This window comes from Phoenix dactylifera, unplaced genomic scaffold (assembly GCF_009389715.1).
Source record: "Phoenix dactylifera cultivar Barhee BC4 unplaced genomic scaffold, palm_55x_up_171113_PBpolish2nd_filt_p 000139F, whole genome shotgun sequence".
Classification (NCBI taxonomy): Eukaryota; Viridiplantae; Streptophyta; class Magnoliopsida; order Arecales; family Arecaceae; genus Phoenix; species Phoenix dactylifera.
Window position 1 is genome coordinate 689,633 of NW_024067695.1, and position 24,053 is coordinate 713,685.

Genomic DNA, 24,053 nt, shown 5'->3' on the forward strand with positions numbered 1-24,053 from the left:
TTTGCGATTGACTGTGGTTACAACTTTAGTTTCACTTTTGCACATACACTTGTGTATTTTCTTTTAATCAGACAAAAAGTTTTTAAAACACCCAATTCACCCCCCCTCTTGGGTTGTATCTACTGGGCAACAAGTGGTATCAGAGCAGGTGCTCTTCTATTAATTATAGTCTTAACCGACTAGAGCTAAAGATTATGACAACCCTACATAACATATTATTTACCGAGGGACTTTCCATAAACAGACCTCCACTGTTTGATGGAACATATTATATTCAATGGAAAGCTAGAATGAAAATTTTTGTTCAATCACAAAACTATAGAATATGGAATATCATTATAGATGGACCTCACACACTCTCTCAAAATGTCAATGAAAAAGAGTTAGTACAATTGAATGCTAACGCCATGAACTTTCTATATTGTGCTATCCATGAATCTATATTTCATAAGATTTTTGCATGCTTATCTGCTAAAGAAATCTGGGATACTTTAACAATTATTTATGATAAATCTCAGATTAGCTCACATGTGCTTCAATTACGTACTAACAATGAGATTGCAGAATCTTCCACATTAGCCGAGTCGACCCCCAATTTGTACGAGTCAACTCCTAGAGAAGAACAGTCTGAAAGACAGATCAGTTCAAAAAATAAAGAGTTCGGTAATGGAAACAAGGATCCATTCCCGAACACCGAAAGATTCAAAAGCTTCCTAAAGATAGAGAAGAAGAAGAAGCAAGAAGAAAGAAAGAAAGAGATAAAAAGGAAGAAAGTTTTGACCAAGGAAGAGTCAAGCAAGAAAATGAAAGCTAGGAGCAACAACGATGATTTTAGCTCCAAAGAACTACAAGAGGTGACTAACTTTTGCTTTATGGCACAAGAAGATAAGGTAAAATCTGAATCTACTTTTACATCAAATGATTTTCAAGAAGAATTTTCTTATGATGAACTTTTAAATGCTTTTCATGATTTGTATGGTGAATGTAAAGAATTAGCTATGAAAAATAAAAATCTTAAAAAGCTTAATTTGGAAATTTCAAAAGAAAAAAATTCTATTGCTGAAATACATGACAAACTAAATTCTGAATATAAAAGCTTAGGGTTAATTTCAGAAGAATTGATTCAGAAAAATCATAGCTTAATCAAAACAAATCAAAACTTAAGTAAAGAAATTAATCAATTAAAATCTTTTATTAACAAATTTACTGTAAGTTCAGAACGATTAAAAATGATGTTTGAAAGCCAATATGTTGCTTATGATAAACCAAAACTTGGCTTGACTCCTTTACTTAACAATAAATCTCTAGAGAAAAAGGTTATCAATGCATCAAGCAAACCATTAAATAAGATAACTTATTTCAAACATGAAAAGAATGGACATAACAACTTTACCTTTCGTTCTAACATAATTAAATCAAGTGGTAAAGTTATTACAATTAAACAAATTTGGGTTCCAAAAGAAACCATATGTCCTAACTCTCAAGGACCCAAGCAAGCTTGGGTACCCAAAATGAAAATATGAGGATATAGATGTAGGTGTGCCAAGATACCCATGGAACAAATAGAACTTTCATACAAATGGGTGTTCTAGACACACGTCAAAAAAATGAAACTTAAAATATAATTATGAAAAGTGATTAAAAATAATAATAATGAAATCAGTAACCCTTGCATCTCATCATTATTTTTGCTTTAGTATTTGATTAAAATATGAATTGCAAGTATTGATCAATTTTGTGATATGGAAAATACTTTTGGAAATATAATCAAATCACTTCATCTTATAGTATGATTTACTCACTATTGGATAAGTTGCTAAGAATAACTCTATGAATTCTCTATATGCTTGATTGAGAGTTTTTATCCATGGCATTATTGTTTATCGATCATAGATATGAAAATATGCACTCGGTATGCCTTTGAATATATGCACTATGAATACCAAGATTAAAGAAACCATCCTTGGGATATAAAATTAACTCAAGTTAGTATGTACTTAATCTCAAAAGATCTTGTCATTGGTTTACTTAGATTATCTTCTGCAAGGTCAAAGTTTGCTATGCATATTAACTAAGGAAACAAACAAAACCAATCTCTAAATCTAAAGATGTTGTTTCCAACACTAAGTTTTCAAAAGCTTACATTGGCCTTGTTCTTGGCACTCAAATTGAAATATTTTCTACATTGGCACAAACTCACAAAAAGGGTTCAAAAGAAAAAGGTTTGCAAACTATGAAAATAACGAAGTATCATGGCATAGTTTTGAAAACCAATTTTGTATTAAGTTGTGCATAGAAAATAATATTGAATACAATTGTTTCTGCACCAAGAACACCATAAGTAAAATAGGATTAATAGAATCCTTGAAGAAATGAAAAAGGCAATGTTGTATGATAGTCATCTACTTAATTTTTTTTGTTAAAAGCTATCATCATTGCTTGTCATATATATGGTTTCTACTAGGTCTATTTTTGATGAAAACTCTATTTGATCTTCTGAAAAATAGAAAATGAACTATTGCATATCTTTCATATTTTTCAGTCATACATGTTATGCTTGATATGTTCTTATGAAAATAATGCCAAATCTGATAAAGATACTTCTATCTTTGGGTATCATTCATCAAGCAATGCATATAGAATATTCAATGAAAAGATCCTAGTTGTAGAAATATCAAGTCATTTTATGAGACTAATGATCTTTCATCAAGTCACTAAAATCAGATTATATATGTATATGTTGATCTTTTTTCTTACATATAACAATCTAAAACTAAAACACCTTAAGAAGAATGAACAAGATTAGAATTGGTCAAGTTAAACTAAATCATTTTTAAAAGAAAGAGAATTTGAAATCTTGTCGATAAAATCTGAAAACTTGTTAATAATTAGAACCAAATTGAGTTTTCAGAAATGCACTTAATGAAGAAAAATTGGTGACTACTAAAAGATTCAATCAAGAAAAGATGAAATAGATCTTGATGAAATTCTTGCATGATTAGAAGTAAAGATCACCATTATCATTTGCTTGCTTCATGAGCTTTATAGTCTGTCAAATGAATGTGTAGAAAACACTCATTACAAATATGATAAAGCAATATGTGATTTGGAACATGCACCAATATACATGACATAAAAGCTTGAGTAACTTTTTGATAGAAAGTAATAGTGATAAATCTATGCATCAAAAAGAAGAATTTGTGATATCTTATTTGCTCAAAGTATACATTGATGATATCACTTTTTGGTTCTACAAACGAGGATTTATACGAAGATTTTACTAAGCTCATGCAAGGTGAGTTTGAAAAATGTATGATGAATGAATTAACATCTTCTCTCAAACTCCAAATTAAGAGAAACAAGAAAGAGGATCTTCATTGACCAAAGTTAGTCCACAAGAAAACTCTTATAGAAGATTGGCATGAAGAAGGTATTCTATGACCTCATCTTGTAGAATTTGAAAAGAATGAGCAAGGTAGATCTATTGTTTTTAAAGCTGTATTGAAGCATGATAGAATACTTATTTTATCATACAGCTAGTAGACCAGATTGTATGCTCATCATGTGCAAGATTTCAATCTAACTCTAATGAATCATAATTTATTGATAACAAATAAATCATAATCTGAATTTTGATAGAAACAACTGTTTAAGATAAGTTGATTAAAACTTAGCTAGCGTGTCTTATTGATAATTATCTTAAGCAAATAAAATCTAAACTAAATTAACTTTGAAAATAAGAAATTGATTTGACCTTGATAAATCTTCCTATTGCCTCACATGCTTGTCCTTGAACCATCTTGGTTAATGAAACTATCTCTTTAGTTCAAGTGATATGTGCTTGCTTATACTTAGGCAATCTCTTGAGTAAAGTGACTCAACATTCAACTAGTGTCATATCGTGTATTGAGTCATCTAGTTAAAGATATGGTAGATGAATGTTTTGTATCTTGAAGAAACTAATGACTTTCTTTCAAGAAAGAAAAGGAGTTTGCAGGATCCTTGAGCAAGAAAATGAGAGATTTCAACTTGAAGGACACCTCCATAAAAGGTACAATAAACATTCACATGCAAACAAGAGAGAGGACTTTCTTCAGCCAAAAGGTTACACATAAGAAATCTAGTAGGTATTTGACTTGAAGAATGCAGAATGATTCGATAATTTTAGGTACCTCTCTCATAAATTAGCTGAGCAAAGTCATTAACTTAAATCTTACTATGGCATGATTAAAGTCTTTAATTATTAATTTTTTGATATCATGTCTATATATGTATTGGTTGACTTGTGCTTTTAGAAATTGTTTCATGGTTTGCCCAAACTAAAATATATCTTTACCTATGTCGTAACCATGAACTACACAAGTTTATGCTTAAAATTTTGATTTAAAATGACTTGTGAGAAGCTATGAATTCTTGAGCATAATGAAAATGTGTTTGCATGATATACCTCTATATGATACATTTGATTATTTCTTTATTCTGCTCTTTCAAGAAAATTACTTGAGAATAACAAAAAGAAAGAGAGATAAAGAAAAGATAATGGATATTAGTCAAGAGAAGTAAAATCTAAGTAAAGGCAAATACTCCAATCTTAAGAAAAAGCAAAACAAGCGTAATATATTCAGCACATTTGTAAGACTTGTGTGAGCACTCTTTTGGAAGAATAAAATCCGTAATGAATTACACTTAAATAGAGGGAGAGTTTAAAGTAAATATTTTAACCTTTCTATATTGCTCATCATAGGGATAGTGCCAATGGGGAAGCTAGTGGTAGTACCCGGCACTATTTGACCCAACTATTCGGTGTAGGGCATATTAGGGACGGCACAAGAGGGAGGCTAGTGGTAGTACCTCGTGCCCTTTCCAACTCCACCGGATAGGGAGCAAATAGAGTATAGAGCATAAGAAAGTAAAAATGAATGACAAAGTAAATGAAAGTATATAAGAAGAATCAAGTCAAGCTTTAATCGCTTGAAAACACATTTCAAGGATGAAATCAGTGCAAAATTATATTTAAATAGGGGGAGTTTATTTGAAAAGAATTGATTTTGATCCTTGACATTCTTTTTTTTATTATTTTAATGCATGACTTAACACATAATATATTTTGCATATGGCATGATGTCTTGAATTATGAGTTCTCAATATTTTGTAATGCTCCATGCTTGGACAATTTGATTGAATGTTTGGAATACTACATAAAATTTTTGTTTGGTAATATTGAAAAGAAATTCCAGATTTGTCGTACACAATCATCGTCAAAATCTGAAAGTTGAATAAATTTGTAAAAAGGAGAAGAGAAGGATATCTCTATTTAGGCAATGACTTTAGTATATAATGTTCTAACTCATACCAAAACTCAACATAAATACAAATATTCTGAATATGCTCTTATATGTTTGAAATATGTGTTTTCAATCGTAATGATTTAAGATGAGCTACAATGTGGAAGATACATATCTCAAATTATGACTTCGAAAGCCTTTATTGAAAATCTTTATGAAATTCAAAATCTGATTTTGTATAAAAGCTTAAACTCAATATGATTTCTAAATAAAATCTTAATGTAAGAAAAACAGAACTAATCTTGATGCCTTGGTTGATTGCTCCGATACGCATCAGAAACATATCATTTCTTATCTTTAGCATGTACCAATATTGGTCCAAATGATGTGTCTTTCGATGATCTTGATTGCAAACAAAAATTTCTAAATATATGACTTTATTTTGATATTAAAAAATTTATTGTGTTTCATGTATACATTGCTGAAAAATTGTGATTAAGAAATTGAGCTCTATAAATATATATACCCCAATGGTAATCTATATATTTTTCTCTCCTACATTCTTAAAGACTTCCATAAGAATATATATAGAGTGAATGATCTTAAAGCTAGAAATATTTCAGCTCACTCAAACGAGTCTAAAAGAAAGAAAATGTAAATGCTTTTGAAAGAAACTGAGCTTCAAATGAATCATTTTCTGATTAATATTTCTATACATTTTCTCTAAGATTAAGAGAAAGCATAACTTGTTCTTGAAGGATTAGAAAGAGTAATTGCTACAAATTTTGAATAATACTAGATTACTCTACATTCTCGATATCATAGAATTTCAGTTTTATTCACGTTTATCACTAAAATCTGAAATTCAACAATAGAAAAGAATAATTAAAGAAGAATGCATCTTTTGAGGGGGAGCTTTAGATATTCAGTATCTCATACCTTGATTTTTATGGATTGATTTTGATAAACCTCCTTATATTGCAAGACTTGCTTTAATTATATAATAAGTTTATACCTTGAGATGAGTTCTATAAAGGCTGTCTTATCTCAAACATTGAGTCTTATGAAAATAAGCTGAAACTTATAGAAAATATATTTTTTTTGAGATTGACAATTTTATTGATATTATCTTCAAATTCTAAACTCTTAAATGGAATGATCAATTGAGGGGGAGAAAGAAAATCTCAGAAGGAGATATCTTATGGAACTTAATCGCATAAATCTATAACTAAAGGAGAGAGAAAGCATACTAAATGAAAAGTGATCCTAATGCTCTCCAATATGTATCATCTGAAATTTAAATCTTAAAATCCTTATGATACACCTTGAGGCTTGTTATTGGATTAGTATATCTTATGCATCAATCATGAACCAAGTTGCAATTCAAATAGTTGATCTTAAGAGCCTCTAATTTAATGAAAAAGGGGGAGAATAATGTGTTGAATTTTCTTGAGTATCTCTTAGAAAACCAATTTTTGGAATTTACTGATGAGTTCTTATTGGCTTGTTCTCTAGAACTTCAATTTTTATGCCAATTCATTATTATATGTACCAAAATGTGTTTCCTTTTTAAAAGGATTAAAGTCTTTATAAGAACCTTCAAAGCTTTGAATTTTATGTATGCTCTAAGATATATCATAAATTCCATGAATTCATGTTTTTGGCATTTATGCCACAATATTTTTACACCATAAAAGAACTTTGCAATCATACTTAATATACTGCTCTTATACTCTGAAAATTAGTTAAATTGCTCTCATGTTGATAAAATACTTAATATATTGGGCAAAAGATCTTAAATGAACAAGCTTTCATACTTATTATTGAAGAGAGGTTAGATTTCCATTCGTGCTTTCCTTGAATATCATGTGTGGTACTTCTTGAATTAACTTAAGAAAGATTCCATCTACACTTGAGTTGAAAACTATCCTTGGAATCACATTAGATGTGCTCTCATCATAATTTGCTCTGAAATTATCCGAAATGGCTCTGATCTATGCTCATTTATCTTTTTCACTATCTTTTTGATGTTGTCAAAAAGGGAGAGAAATATCTGAGTATATGCTCCAATATGGAATGCAAAATGCAAAATTTAAACTCATACTTGAAATTTTAATTAGAATCAACAAAATGAAAAGATAAAATTGAAGAATATTGGCTTTAAGACAATTGTCCTTCTGGAAAAGAAAGGGGGAGTCAAAAAGAACTTAGCTTTCAAATTTTAACTTAATTCAAATTCGGTTGATATGCTAAAATTGCTTAAGAGCTATAAAGATCAATCTTATGCATAATGATAGAACTGAAAATTGACTATTTTGAATTATGCACACTGTATCTAGCTCTAATCAAAACATTATGCTTGTACATCTGATCAAATACTGTGTATATGTTTAAATTTCGAATTTTGCATATACTCAGTGTTTTGTCATCATCAAAAAGGGGGAGATTGTTGACCCCCTAATGGATTTTGATGAATACAAAACACTAGAGTATAATTTCATTTATCTTAACAATTTAATTGAGGATTTCATGTATTTTATTAGGAATATTGTTAAGAAATGTCTAGGCAAGTTTTCATGATTTTTAAGGACTTATTAAAGAATTTTTGAGATGAAAGAAAAAGTTCAGGGACAGCCGAGACGTCTCCGGATTGTCTCAGAGACGTCTCTAGCACAAACAGGAAGAACTGGCACGTCTGGAGACGTCCCTGGCACCTGCCGAGTCGTCCCCGCGATAGCGGAGTCGACTCTCTCAGTGGCGACAGAAAGGCAGTTTTCAAGAGATATGCGCGAGACGTCCCCACCGTACGCGGAGTCGTCCCCGCAAGTAAAAAGCAGACTTCCCGAGTCGTCCCCAAGATAGCGGAGACGGCTCTCTCAGGGTTTTCCAGAGAATGACTTTTTCGGTGATAAGGCAGCGGAGACGTCCCCTGAAAGAGCGGAGTCGACTCTCTCAGGGAATTCCAGAAGACATGTTTTTCTGAGATAAAGAAGCGGAGTCGTCCCCGAGGCAGCGGAGTCGTCCCCATTCAAAAAGTGCAAACAAGCCGAGACGTCCCCGTAAAGTGCAGAGACGACCCTCTCAGCAAATCAGAAAGGCAAGGATTCAAACGGTACAATTCCAGAGTCGTCCCCGTAAAGAGCCGAGTCGTCCCCAGACAACGTAAAAAATAAAATCTTGTAGCCGAGACGTCTCTCGTTGAAGCAGAGACGTCCCCGGAGCGCCTGGGACGCGACTGACAGCTTTTACAGGTTTGGTTTGAATTTCAAATCTCTTTTACTTTATCTCTAACGGCTATATTTGCTTTTTGAGCTATAAAGGGAGCTCTTAAGTGCTTCTCAATAACTTTTTACCAACCCAAAAGCAAGATCATTCAAGAGAGAAGAAAGAAAAAGAGGTTCAAGGGAGTTGGTGCTTTAAAGAGGAGAAATCAAGTGCATTCAAGCCTTCTTCATCTGATTTCGTGCTCATCTACTCACTCCCACTTGGCAATCAAAGCTCGCATTCAAGCCAACGTGATCCACATCGGAAGAACCACCATCATCCACGCTTCCAACGGCAAAAAGGGTTCTTCCGATTTTATTGTTTCTCATTGCTATATTTGCTTTCATAAGAGCTTTTAAATCTTTGTAAAACGTTTGAATATTGAGCTTGTTCCAGTCAAGGGACTTGGAACAAAGGATAGGTGTCCCAAGCCTAAGTTAAAATTGGGGGATTGTAGGGTTCGTTGTTAGCCCGGGGTAAAACAACGAGTTGGATAGTTCACTCGAAAAACTATCGGATTGTAGGGTTCGTTGTTAGCCCGGTGTAAAACAACGAGTTGGGTAGTGCACTCGCAAAACTACCGGACTGTAATCGCTGATTATAGTGAAAATTCCCAAAGGTGTTTGGGGAGTGGATGTAGGAGCAGTGGAAGCTCCGAACCACTATAAACCTTTGTGTTTGCGATTGACTGTGGTTATAACTTTAGTTTCACTTTTGCACATACACTTGTGTATTTTCTTTTAATCAGACAAAAAGTTTTTAAAACACCCAATTCACCCCTCCTCTTGGGTTGTATCTACTGGGCAACAAAACTGTAAGTCATAATTTGCAAAGTCACTATCTTAATACCTGGAATTAGAGTATTTGATGACTTGATGTCTATTAAACATTCTAGTTGGGTTACTTTGGCAACTACCATACTATTTCATAATATAGACTTCAAATTAAAATAATGACATTGCACATAATTGACAATTCATAATATGAAATTAAAATAAAACTTGTATTTAATATCTTACTAATCTACACAATCAGTACATGTGTCATATTATGCTATCAAGTATACTAAAATGTAAAATAAATGACAGAAAATTTTATCACATCACCCTACAAGGATCTCTGCATAAATAATATGCTTTACAGAAACTAAATTAACATATTTTGAGGACCTCTGCATAAATGATATGCTTTACAGGGACTAAATTAAAATATTTTGATTCTTATAGCCCTGGAAGGATGTCAGCATAAATAAAATGTTTCACAGGGGCTTAACAGAAACAATTTCATCTTTTAATAGCCCTCTAAGGACTTCAGTATAAATAAAATATTTCACAGGAACTTAACAGAAACATTTTCTTTCTTTAACAGCCCTGCAAGGATTGTATGCATAAGTTTAACATTTAACAGGGACTGAAAGAACATAATTCCTCCTTCTAACAGCCTTAGAAGGACTGTCTGCATAAATAAACTATTCAGAGGGGCTTAACCAAAAATTCTCCTTTTATTGGCCAAACGAATTCGAGTTTCGGGTTGAAACCTAAAAACCCGAACCCGTTATGCCCTTTTTTTTTTAAAATGCAGTGGGTTAACGATTACGGGTTCGGGTCGAAACCCAAAACCTAGACCCGTTATGTATAAATTAATTTTTTTTTTTTAAATGAGAAGAGGAGACGGGCTGACCCGTCTTCTTCCTCTTTTAGCGGCAGGCTAGGGTTCAACCGAACCCAGCTCGCCTGCCTCCGATCACCAGGCGGCGAGCGCGCCACCTCCCTCCGGTGGACTCGCCGCCTGATGGCGAGCCCACCAGCAGTCGCACGCCAGCAGAGGTAATGCCGGTGGGTTGGGGTTCCGCCGAACCCAACCCATTAGCCCTTAGGAGCTGCGGGCGGCGATCATGCCGCCGGACGAAGTGCCGCCCGACGGCGCCACCCGGATGGACCTGCCGCCGGATGAAACGTCACTCGGGCAGTCGCGCCACCCGCACTAACTCCGGTGAGATTTATCTTCTATATTTATTTATTTATTTTTTAATCGGTTGGGAGGGAGACCATGGCCGGCGGCTACGCCGGATCCTTTGTTGGCTCTCGGCACCATATGCCGGCTAGATCCGGCATCGGCTCTCGGAATCATCAAAAAAAAAAAAACCCAGCCAGGGACAATGCAATGGTCGACTCTCGGCGCAGTATCCCGGCGTCCCAGTGATGACTGGTCAAAATGGCGATGATCAGATCGCCTCTATGCTGGCCAAAGCAACCATTGCCTTGTCCCTGAGGCCATGGAAGACTGTCCATGGCATAATGGATTGTCAAAAAATAGGTCTCCACTGTGATCTAATTCTACCCTTTTATAATGATCTGGTTCTAGGATGAACCAGACTCTGATACCACAGGTAAACATCTGTAAATAGGATCATAAAACAACCATGAAGGGTGGCGTACCTGGATCCATAGATTTTCTGAATGATCAAGCTTCGTTTCTCCCTCTTGGCCCCTATTCAAACACCCGGTGATGGATTCCGATTTTTGTGTTCACATTATGGGCAGAGGGTGAGACCCCTTTGAATATCCTGCCATCAAGGATATTAAGCTTCCACTTTTCTAGGAGTCAGTTATAGTAATCATCCTGTAGCTAACCACGTTATAGTCATGTGGGTCAAAACCCAACAAATAAGTCCTTAGATTCCCCATTAATATTACTTACGCCACCCTTCCTTGGGCTCCACTCAGCCTACTTGCCAACTTCCACCATCTTTGTCAATCCTCTAAAGCATCTTTCCTGCCTTGTGTAACCCACTCCGACTCTTGCCTATGCGAACTTTAATCATTTTATGGCCATCAAAATATCGTTTCAAGTCTCAGATTTGATTTCATGTGCAGCTTCGATGTTAACAGAACATGAAATTCACTTGTCTGATCATATGCTTTAACAGGAGGCTGTCTTTTTCAGCCGAATAATGCTATGCAAAGCTTGTTGTATGCACATAAAAAGTTACTTGTCAAATGGCTCAGGGGGTTAGTGTCACTAGCACAAGTTAGTGCGAATCAAAGTGAGAGATCGAATGACAAGAACAATGTTTTATGCTATTTCATATAAGAATCTTTGCTTTATGAACAAGGGAGCATTTATCTTCTCGTTCTTCAAAAAGATATGATGTGCTGTTACAAATATTTTATTTGTTTTTGCCCTTTATAAGTTAATGTCATATCTTCTCCACATCAACATCCAATGTCGAACTTTAATTTTTCTATGAAAAGAAGAATACGAAATGTCATGCAAGCATACTCAAGAAAGCATTTGATACTCTAAAATTTTAAATCTTTTCAACTTCCTTTTGCACTACTGCAGTTCATATTCTAGATTGTTTGAAACAATGAAAACAAGAAGTGCCATGTACCATAGTTTCCGAGGTTACCAAATTGCTTTTCATAGATTCCATCCTTGATTTGTATGAGCCTTTCTTGCTTTAATTTCTTTGAAGAAAAAAAATCAACTTGGCTTGCTCCTAGTGCTCTGATGTCTGCAAATGCATCTTAGCCTAATTCAACATAGATGATTAGTTGTTTTCTTAAGCTTAATCCAATGACCTTAGAAGAGCTCTTTAACTCTTCAATCAATCTCAAAGGAGTATAATTGACTCTTGTGGTTCAATGTTAGCTCTCTCCTACTTCCAATCACATATTTTTTTTCTAAGATTGACCTTATAACCAATATTTTTCGAGTGTCGAAACCGATCAAGTCAAGAAATGAATTGGGACAATTGACAATCCACCATTTCAAGTACCGGAATACGTGACATCTCTCGATCCATAAATTGAGACAATCTCATCATACAGTACCTAAACCTTTGCTCATAACAATCTCTATCATTTATCAATCATCCAAACCAAATAAGATTTCTTCAATGCCTGAACTTAATAAAAATAGAATCTCATAATTAATTACTTCTCATCCTCTTAAACATAAACCCAAGAGCTCCATGCTTAGCTAAGAACTTGGCTAAAAAACTTTTTAGCACATCAAAATGAGGCTTGATTGAAATCTAGCAATTTATGACCCTACAATAATTTGAACCTACCTTTTCTTTTCTAAGTGTGAATACAATCTTTACACTCCCAAATTCATGTATCTACCCAATTTTAATTTCTCATTAATTATTTCTATTTCCTACGTGCATTTTAAGAAATGGCATGAAAACGCGGTGCTGTACACGAATAGACGAATACATTCGATGGCAGATCTGATGGGCGCATAAAAAAATTTAAAATGTTCGCATACTTTTTACGCCTAAGAAAACGGGGCAGCTCGTGCGAACTACTCGCACGACGCTCCGCAAGCCAGCCCATGGCTCTCGCCGCGCACCACCTTATCCGATATCCTCCTCCGCTCTCCTCTGTGAGCGCCTCCCCGCCTCCTCTTCCTCCTTTCCTCGTCTCCTTCTCGGCTCTCTCTCCGGACTAACCCTAGTCTTCTCTTGTTGTTTAATTTCTCGCGCAGAAGGCAGAGCGAAGCCTTAATCTTTCTTCGACATCCCGCATCTTCGCCAAGGCCCAGGTTCGGCGATTATTCTCCGTCTTTTTCCCCTCTAGTGGATCCGATTAGTCCCCTGTTCTGAGTTTTAATTTCAGGACGGAGAACGCAAGAGCGGAAGGAGGATTTGGCGGCGCCGGAAGTTGGTAGGCAAATCAGAACCTGCCGATTGTTTCTTCCCTTTTCCCCCCTCTTTTTTTCTGAATTTTTTCTCAATTTTGTGCAATTTATATAGCCAGTTTTCACCGTGATTGGGTTGATTCCATTGCCGCCTTTAAGATACCTAAAATCTTTGGGAAAACCCTATCATATAAGTGAAATTAGGCTTTCCTTTTTGGCAACTGAATCGACTTTTAGGCAAAAGTTGTTTTTTTTTTTTCCTTTTGAAAAAAATGGTGAAGTGGGCTTGGTTTGAATCCAAGAAAAGTGATGGAATTTGATGGGCTTGGATTGAAACCAATATACACTAGAGTGAATTAAAGAATCGGTGGAATCGCCAAAGAGTTACTGGTTTGTGGAGTGGATGGGAGGGGTCTAGGAAACCAGGTTCTCGGAGGTGAGTAAACCAGCCGTTAGGAATGACTATGATAATCGGGGAAAAAACCCTTGTATTGATCTTGATATGATCTTTAAGATATTAGTATGTGAAATCTGGACCACTATGGTACGGGTTATCTTCTCCTAAAGAACTGGAAGCAGCTTGTACCTTATTTCATGGCCCAGGTTTTCTTCTTTATCAGATACAAAAATGAAAAATATACTCATATTAAAGTGAACAAGAGAAAATTGTAATGATTCACTATAGGATCTTTAACTTATAATTTGATCCTGGTGATTGTCCAAACCAACTAAAGATGAGCTTATCTTATTCTCAAAGGATTAGAAATGTCTTGGAATCCCTTATCATACTGTCATGCTTCAGGATTTTTCCCTTTTTTTCTCTTTTTCTTTGATACAAGATGAAGAATGCATCAGGGTACAAAACGATTTCAAAACATGTTGTAGTGTATGGCGTGATACAAGTTTAGAAGGTGGCGTTTCATGTTTCTTATCTTCTAATCAATTTATTATAGTATGGAACATGTAGTCAATTAATGTAGGTATGCAGAGATACATACCTAGCAGTAAGAAAAGGCAACTTAAAGGCTGTAACAATTTGCTGTCATGCAATGATAAGAAAGTATGCAAACTCCCTTGTGCTGATAGTACTAAATCTTATTTCTTCAGGCATGTTACCATGACAGCCTTGATGGATATTAACATCATATTAATTAAGCAGGATTTTTGGAATCTTAGGGTTGAAAAATCCTAGATGTCATCTAGGATAAGAAGGAAATTTTAGACGTTCCTAATGTCGTGGCTGAGTGGCAGAAAACCATGTTGTTTGAAGTATTGTCCTAATCGTTAGAGTCCTGAAAATGTTACTCTTATTTCAGGTTGTGCATGCAAGAGGTGTCAAAATCTCAACCATAGAACATGAGACTTAGTTTTGCCTTCCTTTCTCTTTGTCTATACCTTTCAAGTATAGGGTACGCTTGGAAAGTGCGCTTAAATTTTGTGGTTTGTAGAACAGGTATTTTTGCCCACCAAGAAAGATACTTGGGGAGCCCCTTCTCTGGCTGAAATAATTCTTTCTCAGAATCACCAATTCATAAAAGCTTGATCTAGGGAGCTAGTTGAAGGTTCTCAAAATTTGATTACTCATATATTAATCCATAAATTTGGTCCTATATTGATAGTAAGATTTTTCTTTTTAGGTTGAGTTTAAGGAGTCTTACAAAATGTACCAAATCTTGCTTTTTTGGTCAGGTTGCACGGCTCATAGGGGAAGTTGCATTGGATTGTCTAGATAATGGACATAAGATTGAATATTCAATTTTTATTTTGTTTGACTGACATTTTACTAGAAATGTATTTATGATTAACGTACGGTCATTCATTTATTTCAGACTAAGAAAGATGACCAATTGCGGTATAAGATGGAGAGGGTCCCTTTCCTTGAAGAACAAGTGAGGAAGGTAAGGGAGAATGGAAAGATCATATCTCTGGACATCGAGAGGCTGATGCTATCAGAAGAGAACAGGTTTGCTTTTGTGAATGACGTAGCTGCAGAGGCCACATCTTACGTTGAGAACAACAGGGATGAGTATGGATTCAAGAAAGCCATATTACATGTGCTCAGCAACCGCATGAATGATGCTGGATTCTATCGTCCAGAAGCTTATATGGAAACTGACCCCTTCAAGCCCGGGCCATTGTATTTAAGAGAAGAATTTTAAGCATTTCATTTTCTTTTTCGCTCGTATGTAGGAAGAAATCTTTGCCAGCCACGTTGCAGTTTCAACAGCATTAACAATTCTGAAACTGGACCGTATGTAATCATTTTAGAAGTTTGAGATCTGTGTCGTTGTGTACTATTTACACTGCTTATCTTTCCAGTGTTAAATTATTATTATTATTTTTTAACAAAAAAAGGTTCCTGGAGCACGCTGAATGGGTGTTGTGTTCTTTGCAGCTGGTGCAGGCTAGCTGCATGTCTTTGTGGTTGTGATATTAATCCTCTGCAGAGTCTTTTTATTTGCTTGAGCTTTATTTGCTTTTGACTCAAGTTTAGCTGAAGAAAAATGGAACCAGAACCTGGAATTAGAAAACTGTAAGTTAAAAGAGACTCAGATTCCCCTACGCCCTACTCATGGTTTTAATTCAGTGAAGCATTGAGATAATATTTTTCTGAAATTTTTACAAGGATGACAAACCCAATGTCTCTAATTCATGATGTTTATTAAGATATCGATATCGATAAATCGAAAAATTCTGAACTCATGGAGTTCGAATTTTCTCAAAAGGTTGTCTTCTTCTGATTCCATGTTTTTTTCTCTCCTTTTCAGAAAAAAAAAGTAAAAGAATTGAACGTCACATCTGGGGCGGCTACCAAAGGAAGCGGATGGGCCTTCCATGAACCCATCCATGTAATGGGATAGTCTCGTGATGCGAATTCGAGATGGAGGACAACGTCGTCCTCCGATCCGAGGGCCTAAACGGCTTCTCCTTCGCCGTGTTCTTCAACGGCCATGCTGGATTCTCCTCCGTCGAATTCCTCAGGTGGAAACAATCCCTCGCTCTTCCTAATCTTTCTTGTGTTGAACTCTAAGACTCGATTGCTTGCTGAATCTTTGCTCACCTAATGTTCTACGTGTTGTTGGAAATTGGACCCGGGGGCGACCGCGGACTGAGGAGAAGGAGCTTCGGTGAGAGTAGCGGGTGGCGGTATGTCGGCGGGCTGCGTTCTTCGGGGGACCTGCAAAAAGCCGGTGGCCGGGGTTTCCGGCGCCGGCCCTCCGATGCTTAAGTCAGAGAGGGGTTTAATTTTGGAGAAGGAGAAGGACTGTATATAGAAGTCCGAAGCTCCCTTTAGAGAAAAAAGCTCCCCTTTTTATAGGAGGGGTGCCAGGTTACCTGAGATGTGACTGGGCGAATTAATGAATTATCGTCATGATTGGGCGTGGTCGTGCGCACTAATGAGCTGGCGTGGGCAGCTGAACAAGACGGAGTGGCGCATTAATGAGTTGCCGTGGATGGCCTGAGACTTTGGGCTGGCTGGAGGTCCGTGGAGATCGTGCTCAATTTAATTGTTGACAGTTGTAGCAGGATATGGTCCCTGGTTGGTATGCCGTGGCGTGGCCGGCAAGCAAAGCATGGTGCAGTGAGACTGCTGCAGGACGTGGCCGCAGCATGTGGACATGAACTCGGCCTGCATGAGCTCGGTCTTCTGGGCTCGGCCTGCATGAGCTCGGTTTGCATGAGCTTGGCCTGCATGAGCTCGGTCTTCTGAGCTCGGCTCGGCTTGCATGAGCTCGGCCTTCTGAGCTCGGACGTCGGATTCGGGTGTTCTGATTATATTTGTGGGGTGGTTTATTTTTTTTCCAACACTACCCCCGACTTTCGAGTTCGAGTTGCTTTTTGGCTCGAGCGAATGAAGTAGTCTAGTCGTCGATCATTCTGTAATATAGCCAAATGTCTATGAAAATGTACATGCCAAGTAGGGTGTACCTCTCATGCAGTTGGAGCTAAGTGCTTCAGGTCGACTCAGCGGCCTTCTTTGGCTTGTGGTCGACTCAGCAGGGTGCCCCTATTTAGATCGGGGTGTGTTGTCGTAGGAGGTGTCGAATGGCGTTGAATGACGTCGAAATGTCGTCGAATGTCTTCCTGAGGTCGAGGGAGCTTGGGCTCGCTGTCGACTCAGCGGGGCATCCTGACCTTAGTCGGAGGATCGAGCATAAGGTCGAGGGAGCTTGGGATCGCTGTCGACCCCGCGATGTTTTCCGAGGTCGAGGGAGCTTGGGCTCACTGTCGACTCAGCGGGGCATCCCGACCTTAGTCGGGGGATCGAGCACGAGGTCGAGGGAGCTTGGGCTCGCTGTCGACTCAGCGGGGCATCCCGACCTTAGTCGGGGGATCGAGCACGAGGTCGAGGGAGCTTGGGCTCGCTGTCGACCTCGTGACGCTTTCCGAGGTCGAGGGAGCTTGAGCTCGCTGTCGACTCAACGGGACATCCCGATCTTGGTCAGGATCTTTGATGGAGATTGAGACCGAAGATGGCCTTGTCCGTTGGCGATCGTGCACCCCCACCTTTTGGAGACATTTTAATGGCTCTCGAGCTTCGAAGTCCCTCAGGACTTGGCTAAGCACCAGTCTTCTGAGCTCGATTTTCTGGGGGAGGCGTTCTGCGCTCGGGCTTCAGAGCTCGGCAGCCTTCTATGCTCGGCATCCTTCTGTGCTCGGCCTTCTGTGCTCGGCGGCCTTTTGAGCTCGGCATTCTGTGCTCGGCAGCCTTCTGAGCTCGGCGGCCTTCTGAGCTCGGCGGCCTTCTAAGCTCGGCAGCCTTCTGAGCTCGGCATTCTGTGCTCGGCGGCCTTCTGAGCTCGGCAGCCTTCTGAGGTCATGCCTGTCGAAGTCGTCCTTCCGAGTTCGGTGGGAGTTTCAGTGATGGCGACGCTCTGTAGGAGAGCGATATCACGAGCGCCGTCGTAAGGACTTACACCCGTGAGGAGGGAGTACATAACTCTCCTTCTCCAGACCTCAGCTTTTATTTCTCTTTCCCTCCAACTCGTTGACGTAAGACTTGGGCTACTACTTTTCACTGGTTGCCCCCACATCCTACGTCGTTGCAGCGGGAGCCATGCCTGATTCGAGATGGCTCGGGAGAAAGTTTCTTCCTCTGCTTAACGTGAACCCGTGGAGGCGGCACAGGAGGGGCCTCCACTTGTTGCAGGCTTTGGGCTGCAATGGCTAGCGCTTGGACTTGCTGCACTAGCGCTTGGATTCTGGACTGAGCGTCCGGAGCTTGGAGCATGATGCCGGGAGGTATCAGAGACTCCTCTGCTCCTTAGTTTCATGGCCACAATTCGGTCCCTACCTCTAGCGCCAACTGTTGCTGGAAATTGGACCCGGAGGCGACCGCGGACCGAGGAGGAGCTCCGGCGGGAGTGGCGGGTGGTGGTACGTCGGCGGGCTGCGTCCTCCGGGGGACATGCAAAATGCCGGTGGTCGAGGTTCCGGCGCCGGCCCTCCAATGTTTAAGTCAGAGGGGGGCTTAATTTTGGAGAAGGAGAGGGACTGTATGTAGAAGTCCGAAGCCCCCTTTTTAGAGGGAGAAGCTTCCCTTTTTATAGGAGGGGTGCCAGGTTACCTGATATGTGACTGATGAATTACCGTCATGATTGGGCGTGGTTGTGCGCATTAATAAGCTGGCGTGGGCAGCTGAACAAGACGGAGTGGCGCATTAATGAGTTGCCGTGGATGGCCTGAGACTTTGGGCTGGCTGGAGGTCCGTGGAGATCGTGCTCATTTAATTGTTGACAGTCGTAGCAGGATATGGTCCCTGGTTGGTATGCCGTGGCGTGGCCGGCAAGCAAAGCATGGTGCGGTGAGACTGCTGCAGGGCGTGGCCGCAGCATGTGGACATGAGCTCGGCCTGCATGAGCTCGGTCTTCTGGGCTCGGCCTGCATGAGCTTGGTCTGCATGAGCTCGGTCTGCTGGGCTCGGCCTGCATGAGCTCAGTCTTCTGGGCTCGGCCTGCATGAGCTCGGCCTTCTGAGCTCGGACGTCGGATTCAGGTGTTCTGATTATATTTGTGGGGTGGTTCATTTTTCCCCCAACACTACGAATTCTATTATATTGGATTCAAACAAAGATGTCGTCAATTGATGACCTTCTCAATGCAGTGATCAAGAAAAAGCCCCACCTTTTTTCCCCCTGTAGTACGTACTCATTGGTTCTTCCGTGTAGTTGGTAAATCCAGTAATTATAAGGTCTCGATCTCCTGCATATTGCTATAGTAATTCTATGAGAAACTGATCACATTTCTCAGATTCACTGATCATTCTAGTTATGAACATGCTTGCTGACATGCACTGCATGTGTACTAATTCACGCTGAATTCAGATTTTGAGAGGGTGACGGTTCTGTTATTCTGCAAGTTAAAATCGAGTTTAGGTAACTGTTGCTGGAATCCACCTAATAAAAAATTGGCCTGGTATTTGCCGGCCCAAACCAAAACCAATGAGGTTTCGATTTAGCTAATTCAAACATTGGTTTAGCTCAAGTTGGTTGAGGTTACCCAGGCTCTAATCGCACCCCACCGTGCAGTAGCATGATCCCAAGGGTTGGCCTCAGACTTGCTTCATCACATCCTTCAAGATATTCATGAGGAGACGCCGTATTGTACACCATGATGGATTCGAGATGGTATGAGTGCTAGGTTAGTATCAGAGGGAAGAGTTTGGAGGATAAGCATTTAAGCATTAGAGTTTAGAACTAGAATCAACAAGAGAATCAAGACAAACTAAAGCATAAACAGCCTTTTCATTCTAGCTATCTTGGCATTGATGGCGAGAAACAAGCCACATCAAAAGAATTAAAAGCAAGGTAGATTTAGTGGAAAGTTGCTTTTATGGCAGTCATTATGTTCTTTGAATGTTTTGGAAAAAAGGTGTTACTTTACAACTTGGTTGATGATGCATGCATTTAAACATAGGCTATAAAGAAGGTTGAAGCATCTGAGATCAGCTCCGAGATGAAAACATTGAAGTAAATCAATGATAAAGCTAGGATGATGAGCATAGTTGACCAATTAAACTTGTGGAGGAGCATCTTTTATAGTATGAGCATGTGAAACAATGATCCAGGAAGGTCCATACGAGAGAGAGGTCATAAACTCATAACTAGCATTGAAGGGTTAGGGAGATGAGGAGATGGTATTATGAGAAAAAGAACCTAGTTGTAAGTCATGAGAAAGGATTTAAGAAAATTTGTGCATAAATAATGAAGAAATTAACTGGAAGAAGAATTCAGAGAGCACATGTGGTTGAGCCAAGATTTTTTGACTATAGTTACAAGTTGATATGTTGAGGAGGCAGGATGAATTGTACAAAGAATGTACTACAGCTCTGCACGGTGGGTTGCTGTTGACTAACAAGAATTTTAATGCTATAAGAGATGCAGTTCAGAAAGCTTTTCAGAATGTTGACTTCAAACTCTTGATTTGGTGAGCACTCAGTTTTCTTTGCAGAGTCATGAGAAATCTAAATCATAAAGGATATCGATCTATTCTAGCAAACAATCTTTTTCAGAAATGTAATAAATGTTCATCTAAACTATCATAAATTTTAGGATTTGTTTGGTGTTTCTTCTGTGAACAGATGGGGAATGAAGTTGATTCTGGCGCAACAGCTACCGTAGTGTTTCTGGGGAATGATATCCTGATTATTTCGCATCTTGGTGACTCATGCATGGTATTCTCCTTTTATTTTCTACCATTCTTGTTGAGCATCATTGCAAACTGATATCGTGGGATATGTCTTCCACCAATGCCTGTGCAATTTGCAAATTGATGAATCTCAAAAAGAAATCCTTATTGCTTTAGAATGAATTACAAATGCACGTAATATCCTGTATGTGAAAGGCTGAAGTTCTAACAAATCCCCATCAACCTTTTGGGAGCAACAGACTATTTCTTGAATAAGTCAAGCGAATTAGAGCTGCAGGTGGATGGGTGTGTTTTCCTTTTCTTTTTTTAATGCATACTTTATAGACACAATTTTGAGTTCTGAAGCAAATTTTAGCTAGTATCTTTGCACAAGTTGCTATCAATTCTATTTACGTAGTTCTCTGTTAGTCTCTTTTACTTGGGATTGTGTGAAATGCAATAATTTTAATAAAGTTAATGATTAAAATTAACATGGTGCGTAGGTCATATGTAATATTGCATAGATGTATGGATCACTCCAAGGTCAAGTTGGGCATATTTAGTACGCTCATTCGCTGAAGTAATTCTGCATATCAAGGAAATTTAAGTAAACACTCATGGAATTGTAGCAGGCCATGTTCTTTTGCTTTAAATCTAGGGGCATAAATGGGTCACATTAGCTGCATTTTTTCAAGTTTTTGTTTGACATCCAACTGACTTGGAAATGAAGTAACATGCTTGGGGTCACATTTTAGCTTATCCTCAAAATTCTTGACTTCAAGCCCCAGCTGTTGTCAGGATGGGCTGGAAATTTCTAGAGGGCTTCTTTCTCTGATTTTTCAAGCAGATCCTGAATTTTTCAACTTTTGCTGTGTCTGCTGGAACCAGATCAACCACGTTACTTCTGGATTGGGATACTGGTTGATCCAACCTGTTCAAAGGCCTAAGGCAGCTTTTTGATTGTTGTTCTCCCCTGACCACTCTAGATTAGTCATCATCCTGTTTCCAATAGATGATGCTTCTTGTTTAATTGTATAACACCCATGCTTTTACTTCTATGGTTAAACTTACTTTTGTAGTTGGTATTTTGGCTTTTTTGTTTTGGCCTTGCGCTTCTAGTTTCGATAATTGCATCGTAGGCTGAATTACATGTTTTGGTTGTTTATAGCGGTACTCTACTAGTGGTATGGAAGGATTAAGTTTTACTTTAACTAAATGTGTTAGATTATTTGTAATGTATCCATATTCTTTGTATTTAACCACATTCAGTGCCAATGTACAGTTTTCAACTTTTCAAATTCCAAATTTTATGCCTCTATCAAACATTTTTTAACTAATGGGTCTTTCCTTGTCCTTCTCTTTTTCCCCCCTTCTACTTATATGCATAAATCTCTGTTGATATTACATTAGATATAGTTTACTAATATTCTAAAACAGTTGTTTGTTTTTATGTCCGTCAAATGTTATATGCCAATAGTGGCATTCCATGTTTAGTATGATCGATATATTGCCTGTTAATTTGCTCTCACAATCAAGTGTAATTTTTTTTCAAAGGATCCCTATGATTTCTTATAAGCAATTATCAGGTTGCTGTCCATTTTCACAACTTGTATTTTGTGATGCTTATGCTGATTTATAATGACCGCAGACTGCTGATGGACTTATTTGTAGTGACATCCCTGCATCTCGCACTTTTGGAGACATGCGATTTAAGACAGAAGAATGAGTTCGTCCCTCATACTTTTCTCTCTTTATCTTGAGAGCATTGATGTTATGCGATTAGGTGAATTTGACAGTTTTCTAAACTTTCTACTTGCGCTTCTCCAACAGTTTTATTACATGTACATGGGATTGGTTTTAATCGACGAACTGAAGTTTAGAGTGCTTTAATAACAATTATGAACCTTCACAACCCTATGTCAATGCATATGCATATAGCTGGTGTGAAGGCATACTTTTGTTTGCAACTATATGTAAAATGCACATTATATTCATAGATCTCTATGTGCACATGAAGAATTGTATTGCATAGTCGAGGCTCCAAAATAGCATGAAACAACAATTTGCCACACTCTTTCCCTCGTTTCTGTAGTGTTGGATTTTGCAGGAAATCAAGGTCTTATATGGATATATTTTCCTAAATTTATGTGCCTGATAATTGGTGCAAAATTTTGTGATGGGTATTTATTAGTTCTGATAATAAAACTATACTCCCTAAGTCTTTTGTCACCATGGAGACTGAGACTCTAATTTTCTGTTCTTGTTTTGATTCTCCTCCTCACTGATTATCAGTATATTTTCTGCTGTTCAGCATACAGTTCAAAGGGGAGTTCGCGACCTCTTCACGGGACATATATCAAGCAGATCTTGGATCTGATGTGGAGTTTATATTGCCAGTCTCTGATGGTTTATGGGATTATATGAAAAGGTTTTCCCTGCTGCATATTCTTAAAATCAGTTATATCTGTGTCATCCTGTCACTAGGTCTTTCTGCATTTCAAGTTATTATGGAACAGTGATTGACATCCGCAATATATTTGTTTGTTTAGCTCTGATGCAGTAACTTTTGTAAGAAATCGACTCGGCCGACATGGTGATCTTCAGGCGCAGGGTTTGCTATCTTGATTTCTTGTCCCAGATCTCTGTAACTTGCATGACCAAGTCCAATTTTCTCTCGGTTTAATTTCAGCCGGCTTGCAATGCACTTGCTCATATGGCTTTGGTACTTTCATTTTGATGACTCTTTTGTTGCCCTATCATGAAATTTCAGGGTATCCTGTCCTTACAACAGCTATTTTAGCTGCAGGACCGACCATCGCAAGATAATACAAGCATAGTGATTGCCAACCTGAGATAACCACCTATAGATCCTTAAAAATGTTTTGTGGAGCCGTTCATTGTTGATTTGCTGCCTATTCTTTTTGTCCATGAGGACTTGTAGGAGGACAGATCGGCAGAAGTTGCCAGATTAGGGGCCAAACTTTGTATATGAAGTCAAGCTTTCGCAACCATCGGTATTATCTCATCAGGAATCTGGATATCATCTTTCCTTCTATCATGAATCAGAAGCCTCGGAATGTACATAATTTTTTAGATAGATATCAACTCCTTGATGTATACGTGTGAATTTGTAAATCTACGTATCATATATTTTTTGATGTTGAATGCTGTTTATGAGTAATTATCTGCCTTTATTTGGGTGTGGGTGTGTGTGTTTGGTGGGTTACCA

General features: G+C 38.2%; 1 protein-coding gene and 1 non-coding gene across 4 annotated transcripts; both read left to right on the top strand.

Annotated features, from left to right (window-relative positions):
• Window positions 1-12,824: 12,824 nt before the first annotated feature.
• LOC113460915 (protein PLASTID TRANSCRIPTIONALLY ACTIVE 7) lies at window positions 12,825-15,729 on the top strand. The gene is made up of 4 exons (XM_026801104.2): window positions 12,825-12,941; window positions 13,044-13,100; window positions 13,175-13,222; window positions 15,026-15,729. The coding sequence occupies exons 1-4, from the start codon at window positions 12,891-12,893 to the stop codon at window positions 15,353-15,355; spliced, it is 486 nt and encodes a 161-aa protein (XP_026656905.2). The 5' UTR covers window positions 12,825-12,890; the 3' UTR covers window positions 15,356-15,729.
• Window positions 15,730-19,085: 3,356 nt separating this feature from the next.
• Window positions 19,086-24,021, top strand: LOC103697023. 3 transcript variants are annotated; one of them, XR_005507249.1, is made up of 5 exons: window positions 19,086-20,623; window positions 20,778-22,550; window positions 23,136-23,252; window positions 23,374-23,546; window positions 23,631-24,021. It is a non-coding gene; the product is annotated as an uncharacterized LOC103697023 (transcript). The 3 variants fall into 3 exon arrangements; XR_005507248.1 differs by having other exon boundaries at window positions 19,105-20,870; window positions 22,473-22,550; XR_003383452.2 differs by having other exon boundaries at window positions 19,107-22,550.
• Window positions 24,022-24,053: the final 32 nt, after the last annotated feature.

Excerpts from the sequence above, each read along its gene's own strand:
- LOC113460915 (XM_026801104.2), top strand. The coding sequence starts at position 12,891 with ATGGCTCTCGCCGCGCACCACCTTATCCGATATCCTCCTCCGCTCTCC. Across the intron at positions 12,942-13,043 it reads ATCCTCCTCCGCTCTCCTCT|AAGGCAGAGCGAAGCCTTAA; the intron begins GTGAGCGCCTCC and ends TTTCTCGCGCAG. Across the intron at positions 13,223-15,025 it reads TTTGGCGGCGCCGGAAGTTG|ACTAAGAAAGATGACCAATT; the intron begins GTAGGCAAATCA and ends CATTTATTTCAG.